A 10,871-nucleotide genomic window follows, 5' to 3' on the forward strand; every position below is an offset into this window, starting at 1 on the left:
TTACGAACCAATTTCAATAGAAACTTTGTGATCGTTTACGAAGGTAGCTGATAAAAATATGGAAAAATTTGTTGCAAGATGATTTTGTGAATTCTGTATTTGAAATATGAGATCAACAAATATGACGTTTAATATATATTTCCCTATCGTCGATTTGTTAAAAAGCCTGTGTACCGGTAAGACAAGAGACCGTGTGTTCAATTCCTACTTGTGACTGTTATATTTATTCTTCTATTTTCTATCTGTAGTTGTGTTTCATGTTTTGTTAAGATTTATTAGCATTATCTTCTTCTTCAATGATACATTTTATTTAAATATGTGTAGTTTTTTAAACAATATTTTCAATTTAATGTTTTCATAATAAAATCGAAAAGAATCTGCAATGAATTTTTCTCTTTCGTTTTCCTTAACATCTGGTGAAAAGCGAAAGTAATTTTTAACGTGTAGTGTGGTAAATTGGTTGGGAAAAAGTTAAAAACCTAAAATTCAGTTCAAAATAATGTATTAATAAGTTACTAAATCATAATTTAACAGTCAGTCGATGCGGTGGGATTGGTTTAGTGGTAATAGGACTGGGTGGGGGCGGCGTACGCCTTGTAGGCAGGAGCGGCGTATGCTTTGTAGGCAGGAGCGGCATATGCTTTGTAGGCAGGGGCGGCGTAAGCCTGATAAGCGGGGGTGGCCTGAGCGTACACGGGGGCGGCGACCTTGACGATCTGCTTCAGGGGAGCGTGTTGGGCGGGCTCGTTGCGGACGATAGCGTTGAAGCCACTGTGCTCATCAGCGGTATATTCTACAACACGACGGCTTCCGTCAGCCTCGATCAGGGAGTAGGATCCCTTGACGTCATCTCCGTTGCGAGTCTCCTGCTGGCTCTTGATATCCCCTGTGTGCTCATCATGGACGGAGTATTCAAAGTTGTACGCAGCTGGGGCGTACTGCTCCTCCTGGGCGTAGTGGACCTTGTGAACTTGGGGGGCGGAGTAGTGGACCTAGGGGGCGGCATATTGTACCACGGGGGCCAGAAGACCTGCGTTGGCAACGGCTACGAAACAAGCGAAAGCGAGGATCTAGAATTGAAAAACAAATTAATTATTAAATATATTAACTATTTTAAATGAAAAATATTATTTTTCTAAATCTAATTTTCGCCACATAAAATAACTGTTGTATTTTAAACAGTTTTCTTCATATTTACAAATCAATATTTTGAATGTGCACGTACTTTGAATGCCATCTTGTCTGCTGTAGAATTCAAAGTGTACTTAATTTTTTTGAAAGCCCACTTTAAATACTTAACACAGTCGTGACCTTCACACAACTCTTTACATCTCCCCCAACTTTCCAAGCTTATTCTCGTCGCTTAGTAACAGTAGGTAAGTGTCACACATAAGATTAAGGACGGTGGAATATAGCACCACATTATATAATTAGCCAATAAAATCTGGTGCATGTTGACACTGTAATACTCGCTTGTAAGTGAGAAATTGATAATTATTCTTTCTATGTCTGTGGGCCATTTTTATTTGGTTTAATTCAGAAGTTTTTTTGTGTCTATTTACATAACGTGATACACATTTATTTAATAGCATGTTGTTTTATTTGAAGCCATTAGTTTAATGTGATTAATTTATTTTATTTAAATCAATATAAAACCATTCGCGGAGATTGATTGTTGTAGAAATTGGCAGAGGGATAAATTTCTCCAGGATTTAACTCATAGAGTCTTTATTATGATCTATTCGGACTACGGTCTTCTAGTTTCAGGATTGTTTTGAGGACAATGGAATGGAAGACGAGATTTAGAAGAATATTTTCAACAATAATTGTTGTCTCAGAAGAATTGAAATTACAATCAAATCTGCTACAAACAATGCTTTAAATATTGTTTTTCCGTCCTGGAACGGGAAACTTTCCTACTTGGACAGGCAAAGCTTCCTAATATGTAATGTGTACTTTCTTTTGTATCTATATTGTATCTATTAAATAAATAAATAAATACGCATAAATCATTTATTTATTTTATTTCTTTATTTTTCATGTTCTCCATAAAACGGTTATACACCAATATATCATGGAGAAGATTACAAATTAAAAAGTTTACAGAGGCAGTTTTACTATTTTGTGACATGTTTTAAAAGATACTTACTGAATTGTCTGTAGGTGACACTGAAAATGTCGATGGCTAATGCAGAATCGTTAAGCAGTTGAGTCGCTCTGTTTATTACCGCGTTCTGATAGGCAGAAGTTCTCGCTTTCGGAGTATATAAGAGTGCTATCATGTGCTATCAAGGAAAAAAACGAGAGCTCTAGGTTAAAAGTCTATATATATAGTATATAGTGTTGCCTTCCGATTCGATACGGAAACAACGACCGATGAAATAAATAAGTTATTGATCTCCCACAATGTACGCTGTAAAATATTTGCCTTGATGATAGACACTGCAATGCTGTCCAAAACTTTGGCTAAAGAAATACTCCAAAAACAAATCACTATAATACTTTTAGAAGTGAAAATCTCAAATCATAATTTTAAAATAGACACATTTCTGGCAAAATCTGGCGAGTTTGCCACTTTTAAAATTGGAATGAACAGCGGAAATTTCTCAGAAATTATCAAAGATGAAATTTGGCCACCAGGTATCATAGTCCGAAACCCTATTTTTAAAAAACCGATCCGAACAGAAAACTTGAAACTTCTTAAAATGGATCCACAGAAAAATTAAAATTCTCTACGGATCGTATCTCAGAATTGTACGTCAATTCGATGGACAATAAATTTTATACAAGTTTTATGTGAAACTAGTGACATAATACGGCTCCAGGAAACATGCGTTCTACCAACAGAAACAAACATATTTTTAAAAATCATCCCCAATTTTCAGGATATGGAACTTCAGCCGTCAATCTAGCTGATAGCCCTCTAATTGGATGACATTATGGTGGAGTCGGAATCCTATGGCGGGATTCTCTCTCTGTCGACATAATGAAATGCTCTGAGCCAAGACTGGCGGCAATACAAGTTACTGTAAACCATGGCAAAATATTAATTATTTCAATTTATATGCCGACAAAAAAACTCGAAAATCTTGAGGATTTCACAAACTGCATCACTGAGGCAAACACAATAATCAAAGGAATTCGTCGAGTGCGATTATTTTAGGCGATTTCAATGCAGATCACAAAAGTCTGTTTGGCCCAGAACTAGAATTTTTTTGTAAAGAGTAGATACTTTAACATATGTGAGTGATGCGCATAGTACCACGAGCTGGCTAGATCACCGTGTCATCACAAAATCTCTGAAAAACGTTATTGCGAGCCAGGATGACCAATGTGATGCTGTGTGGTCTGATCACTTGCCATTGATAATAAATCTCAATCTTCAATTTCTACCAGCTTTTAGTCAATCGTGTAGTGATAATATGATTGATCCTTTTAGATGGAATCCAAAATCTAATGTTGAAATAATTAAATATACTGAAACTATTAGCAGCAAACTTCTAAACATAATTCAAGATGTCGACCAATTAAAACTTGATATAAAATCAACGGTTAAAACACATGAAAATCAAATAAATTCACTGTACAAAAATGTTGAAGACGCTCTGCGAAGTGCTGCCCCTGCCACATTTAATAGCACGAATCAAAAAAAAAATAGAAAAATTCCGGGATGGGATCATATGGTTGTAGCCAAATATGTAGAATCTTTCTTTCGTGGCTCGAGGCAGCGAAACCTCTCTCATATTTTATAAATTAGTAAGATAAATAAAATAAGATTTCTATAAATTTTGTCAAAAAACCTCTTCAGAATTGAAAACTAATATGAAAACTCCTCTCTGTGTGAATGGAGCAAGAGGAAGGGAAAATATCGCCAATGAATTTCGTAACTTCCTTTCAATGGCAGGTGAAGAAGTAGCCAAAAAATGTCTGAATATTACCTGATATTAATAATTGAGTAATTAATTTGGTAATATTACCACTAAAGAATTACTATACAAATTACCATACAAATTATTCCACATATGGCAGAAAGAGCTGTAAGAGAAATGGCAACAGGAAAAGACACAGGACATGACTCAATAGCTCTTGAGCACATTCAGTATGCTGGGCCTGCGATTCATATCAACCTAGCAAAACTATTTTCAAATATTATGCGCTATAGGTACATCCCGAATGAAATGACGAAGACGGTAATTATTACCATAGTTAAATCTACAAAACTTGATCCATCCGTGATCAATAACTACCGACAGATTTCACTCTCAACCGCACTGGCATGAATATTTGAAAAAAATTTATCGACGGTCGTAACAGACCATCTAAAGACAGAGGATAACCAGTTTGGATTTAAATCTGCACTGTCAACATCTATGGCAATATATTCCTTAAAAGAAACCATCAGCTATTATAAACAAAGGAAAACGCCAATCTATACCTGCTTTCTAAATCTAAGCAAAGCGTTTGATCGTGTTTGTCACAATAAATTCTGGGAAAAACTCAGGAAAAGAGCAGTTTCGGAAGATTTAATAGCAATTATTTCAATTCGGCACACGCAGCGAAAAAATGTGGTGAAATGGTCTGGCGAGTTTTCCAACCCATTTTATTTCAAAAGTGGCGTAAGGCGAGGAGGAAGCATGTCTCCAGCACTGTTTAATATATATACACTGATGAACTAATTCAAAGACTTAATAACAGTAAGATAGGTTGCCATGTTCAAGGAGTATGTGTAAACAATATTAACTACGCAGATGACATGGTTCTTCTAGCACCATCACTTAGCGCACTGATGAAACTACTCCAAATATGTGAAGATTTTGCAAAAAATCATAACCTTGTATATAATACGTCCAAATCAATAGTTACGGTTTTCAAATGCAAAAACGAAAACATGCTAAAACCTTCAGTATGGCTACATGAAAGGAATATGGATGTTAGTCGTAGCATCAAATACCTGGGACATATTATCACAGACGACCTGAAAGACATCGAGGATATGGAAAGGCAAAGAAGAGCGATATCCGTTAGAGCAGGTATGCTGTCAAGGCGTTTTCACTTTTGCAGTACAAACGTGAAAAAGATACTTTTCAACGCATTTTGCACTTTGCTGTACACGTCAGAACTGTGGGTGGATTACACTGCATCCCAATGGCATAAGCTAAAAGTCGCTTACAATAATTCTTATCGCCAACTATTCCGCCTACCAAGATACTGCAGCGCCACGGAAATGTTCCTGGAGGGACGAGTACACTCTTTCAGAGCGCTTCTCCGCCATCACATGGGAAGCTTATGGCGCAGACTACGCCAATCAAGTAACAAAATCATCACTGCCATGGTTGCCTGGATGGAGTCCCCTCTGATGGCCCTCTGGAGACAAGAGATGTGCAAATATCCTCTATAAACGGCTGTTCACACTTATTTTTGTGTTTATATTTTATCTTTTTTCACTTAAATTCCGCTTTTTTGTGCCTGTCGGATCATTATTGCAATACATGCAATGCAATACATGTGTTGCATTGCACTACCCCTGCATACATTCTGGATTATTATAATTCTTATTATAAAAGTGCTATACAATGCTTAAATGATGTTTTAAAAATGTGTTATAAATTTTATGACTTCTCAGCCAATTACGAGTATTTAAATAATGACTGTCATACCCTTAAATTAAATATACCATTCCTAAGAGAATGTCCATTTATATTCAATTTTCCAATTATGTTCTAAATCCTGAATCTAAATTTCGCTAATAAACAATTGGAAAATGTTAATTAAGTGTTAATCTCAAGTGACCTACCAGGTAAGTATTGAACTGTATATTATCTCAATAAATTTATTTATTGTTATTAAGTTTAATTTGTAGAACTCCATTTTATTTTATTATTTTTTATATATTGAATAATATTGTTATTGGGTTTATAAAAACAGTTTATTTTTAAACAAGTTCTGCTGTTTAATTATTATTACGCGTGACAGCTGTTTCGCCCTCTGAAGACATTATAAGGCATTATATCTCAATAAATAGTTAGTAATAACATAGATCAGTGTAGAAATGTATTGTAAATTTGTACAGCGCCCTTGAGGTGATTTTGCACAAAAACGGCGCTATACAAGTCATCCAATTATTATTATTATTACTGTTGGGAATGATATGATTCCGAAAATATTACTAAACACAAATAAACTCGGCACTTTTCAATATAATTATATGGTATCTGTTAAGTATCCTTTTAGGGTTATGTAGCACGGTAGATAAATAAAGTTTTTATCGATAATGTCGGTAACTTGTCATCGTTCCCGAGCGTCACTGAAGATCGATAAAGAATAAAAAAACAGTTCACAAGCACTAATCGGTCACAATTTATTCAATGTGAACTATTGTTTGTACGTTAGCTATCTCTGGTCGTGCACGGAATGAAGACAAGTTATCGATTTTATCGATAAATCCTCGATAAACCGATCGACCGTTCTAGCTACCCAGGTTTGTCATATATTAATCTAGACTTGTGCTTCTTCAACGTGAGACCTTGAGAACGGTAAAACACGGTGTTTAATTTTTCTGGATTTTTGGCCTGAACTCACTATTATATTATTCGAAAATATGTAATTATCGTAAAACTACTTAATTACCTTGATGCTTGCTTTTAACATGGCGCTGAAAACGTTCGACGACTTTTAAAAATTGATCCTCTCTGCAATAAAGTAGAAACTTATCATTTGTTTTAGCAAGCATTATCTCAAACAAGTCCCGAATGATTTTAAATCGATGATGTAGTGATTGTAAGGTTCCAGGTCGCAACTCGTAAGAAACAAGACAACTACAAAGTAGATACTTTAAAATAAATATATGCCTAGGTATAAGGGTACAACCATTATCCGTTATTACAATTTTTTTCCTAGAACATTCTCGTGTTCTCGTGTTGAACATAGTTCCATGATAACTCAACACAGGGACAATTCAACACACTTTGAAAAAAAGTGATAAAAAGTCATTAGGAGAGATGAAAAAAAAATTTTTTAACCTAAACTAACCTAACCTAACCTAATTAACCCAGTTCATAAAGTTTTTGTTTCATCACTTTCCATGACTTTATATAACTTTTTAAAGATGCTGATAAAAGTGCTGAATTATCATTGTGATGATTTATCCGGTCACCGTTGAACATATCAATTTTCTATACTGTGGTTTCTGGTAATAAGTGTACATTAGTGTTATAATTAATATCGTGAAATCGACCTGCTAACAAACTACTAACAGTTTAGTGGGTACATAATAATTATTTAATGAAGAATAAAAAAAACGAAAAAAGGTTAGGATACGATACCACATTTCAAAAGAATTATAAATACTCAAACACATCTGTAAAGATTCAGTTTTCGGGATTAGGGATGGAGAAAAGGGAAAACATTTTTTCGGTTCAAAATAATTTATTAATAAGTTACTAAATCACAATTTCACAGTTTTCAGTTCGGTTTAGTGGTAATAGGACTGGGCGGGGGAGGCGTATGCCTTATAAGCAGGGGCAGCGTATGCCTTGTAGGCGGGGGCGGCGTATGCCTGGTAGGCGGGGGCGGCCTGAGCGTACACGGGGGCGGCGACCTTGACGATCTGCTTCAGGGGAGCATGTTGGGCGGGCTCGTTGCGGACGATAGCGTTGAAGCCACTGTGCTCATCAGCGGTGTATTCTACAACACGACGGCTTCCGTCAGCCTCGATCAGGGAGTAGGATCCCTTGACGTCATCTCCGTTGCGGGTCTCCTGCTGGCTCTTAATGTCTCCTGTGTGCTCATCATGGACGGAGTAATCGAAGTTGTACGCAGCTGGAGCGTACTGCTCCTCCTGGGCGTAGTGGACCTTTTGAACCTGGGGGGCGGAGTAGTGGACCTGGGGTGCGGCATACTGTACCACGGGGGCCAGGAGACCAGCGTTGGCCACGGCTACGAAGCAAGCGAAAGCGAGGATCTGAAAAGGAGGCACATAAATAATTAGTAAAAATCAAGGAATCCTCATGTCCACAGGATTAAATCTATCCTAATAATAATAATTGTGTTTGGATTTGGCCCTTCAAATTTTTACCAACATTAACACATTAAAAAACATAAGTTTTCCTGAAACACTTATGTTTGTTATGTATGTTGAGTGAAATGAAATATATTTACAAACTTATACCTATTTGACATTATTTTATGCTTTTATTAAAGTTAAATTTAATGAAAACGTACCTTGAATGCCATATTGTCTGCTGTTGAATTCAAACTGTACCGTATTGGTCTGAAAACTCAGTATAAATAACACGGTCGTGACCTCAACTCACAACCCCTTCTACATCTCCCAACTATCCAAGCTTTTCTTCACCGCGTAGTAACAACAGTATTCATATGTGACGAAAACGACAGTATATTACATGACGTTATTACTCAGAGAATATTATACTTCCGCAGAGATTTTATTCTCACTACATTTAGGACGGGTTGTTTCACAGAATTTGGATAATTCAACGTTAATTTTCAGGTTCTGTGAATGTCCTAATCAGTTTTTGTTATTAATTCATTATGGACCAGATGCTTCGCAGAACTTGAATAGAACTTTCACAGAATTAGAAAATTTTATTTGAAATTTCACAAATTGTTCAAATTCACTAAAAAGACCTGTCCTTGGACTATAAATAATAATGGTTTGTAATAACAGATTTTATCCTGTCGTTTTTGATGGATTTTGAATTTGTAACAATACTTTGGTTTCAAAAATGTATATACATCCACAAGTTTTATATGCACCTCTTTGAAATCTATAAGGCTGTTACGACGACCTGACGATAGCCAATCTCCGATGCTTCGTGTTATAAAATTAATCTAATTCTAATGATATCGTTGATTTGGGAGGCAAGTATGGTTACTGCCACCCGTACCCATATTTCGATAACCAACACCCATGTCGTAGGTTATCCCAAGTGGTTCACTACGTTCGGTGACTTAGCAGCGGTGCTCGGGTTCACGGAATGCCATTTGCCCACCTGCTGTGTGGCGGGTCGGATGGTGAGAGATTGGTTGATGGAGACCTTTTACCCTCTCCAGCCGGGCTCTCTCTCGACCCATCGCCTTGTACCGCAGTGGGGGGGATGTATTCATACGTCCATCACTCCTGACACTTGACCCCCTAGATTCCTACCCAACACTCACACCTTTTTCTTTCCCAGAGCTTCATCTCCTTCCTTTCCCTAAAAAGAACCTCCACACATATCCCCAAGATGACACAGGCCCTGAAGGATTTTTTTCTGCAGTCCTCCTGTTTGGAAATAATGTAAAAAACGCACTTTTATTTACCTACCGACAGAGTTAGCTGTATTCCTAAATATACGCTTTAGTCTGTCGAGGATTTAGAAATGTATCTCTAGTTATGCTCCTCGGCCCCGGCTCCCTAGTTCCCGGGTTCGAAACCTGGCGTCTTTAAAAAAAATACTGCATAAGTGTCCTAACCATTTGGAGCCAACTAGAATTCGACATCTTCAATTGGGGTATTTGCTAAGCTGAATGTAATGGGGAGGGAAAGAAAATGGGAATGGGGAAGGTTGGCAAAGTACCTGACTATTCAGAACCTGGCCCTAAAGCAAAATTTCAATTCAATGTAAATCATTTGAATAAAATAAGAAAATTTGTTTATACCACTTTTTAATCAAAATTATCAACATGTTTCAAGACCAATTGTTTCTTCGTCAAGGCACAAGGTATACTAAAAATAAATACACATAAGAAGAGACAAATAAGTACTAATATCTATATAAAAACTATTACAGAATTCGCTGATTTGGAAAGACAAAAAAATTCAAATGCATTTAATAACCTGTTATAACTAAAATAAATAAATAAATATTAAGCCGTGATTATTTTTTTATAAATAAATAAATATATTGTAAAATAATTATTGAACTGAAAATTAACCTTTTATGAACTAAAGAACACAATCCTTAGTTTTGAAACATGTTGATAATTTTTATTATGTTATTTCGTTTAATTTAAATGACGCCACTATTTTGCTATTATTTAAGAAAATGTGTGCGATAATTTATAGAATGAGAAATTTTTAAATATAATTGAACATTATTTCTAATAATTAATACTATAATGTGGAATTCAGATTAAAAACGTGCATATTAAAATATGTATATATATATTTCCCATATCAACAATGCAATCACCAGCAGCAAAAGTAAGAAAAAATAAACTCATTTCCAGTTATATATAAACAGAAGTTTATATCCCTTAGCTTACATTATAAATTTCATATGTAAATATGACGTTGGTTCATACAAAATGATATAATATTATTAATTTATGATGTGCGAATCCAAATTTCTTTCATACAGGTGGCTTATACAATTTTTATATAGAATGTGTGTGACCTACTGATTAACTGGACTAAGCGTATTGGAACTTAATATTGCTTAAGTTGTGTTACGTTTATGACAGTTGGAAATGTGACGACTGGTAGTTGAGGTTATTGGGGTTTTTAAGGTGAGCTTTATGACTGATAAGGTACAGTTTGATTTAAACAACAGACAAAATGGCATTCAAACTATGTTTTTTAATGGCTTTTATAATATCATACAAACATCTCCGGTGTTTATTTTTCTTTTCTACCGATGACACAGAATTAGTTCCTTCACAAATCTTAAAGAGGATACGTGCATACATGTTGACGGTGCCATCAGTACCATATAGTCTGCACAGCTCATATTATTGACACATTGTCCTCCTCGGCTGCCATAATCTGCCCCAGTATTGATTAACCTATGAGTGAGATCGACCATGTATACGCTAAACAATACTGGGGACTTGCACTCCCCTGTCTGACCCCGCTTTACGAATTGAAATAC

General features: G+C 35.8%; 1 protein-coding gene and 1 pseudogene across 1 annotated transcript; both read right to left on the reverse strand.

Moving 5' to 3' along the window:
* Window positions 1-557: 557 nt before the first annotated feature.
* On the reverse strand, window positions 558-1,237 carry LOC149425833 (cuticle protein-like; annotated as a pseudogene).
* A 6,234-nt stretch (window positions 1,238-7,471) lies between these two features.
* On the reverse strand, window positions 7,472-8,232 carry LOC149425834 (cuticle protein-like). Its single transcript, XM_089643653.1, has 2 exons — window positions 8,221-8,232; window positions 7,472-7,960 (listed from the first exon to the last, which is right to left on the reverse strand). Exons 1-2 carry the CDS (start codon window positions 8,230-8,232, stop codon window positions 7,472-7,474), a joined length of 501 nt encoding a protein of 166 aa, XP_089499779.1.
* Window positions 8,233-10,871: the final 2,639 nt, after the last annotated feature.

This window comes from Hesperophylax consimilis, chromosome 2 (genome assembly GCF_061612785.1).
Source record: "Hesperophylax consimilis isolate HC1 chromosome 2, BYU_Hcon_1.0, whole genome shotgun sequence".
NCBI classification, from domain to species: Eukaryota; Metazoa; Arthropoda; class Insecta; order Trichoptera; family Limnephilidae; genus Hesperophylax; species Hesperophylax consimilis.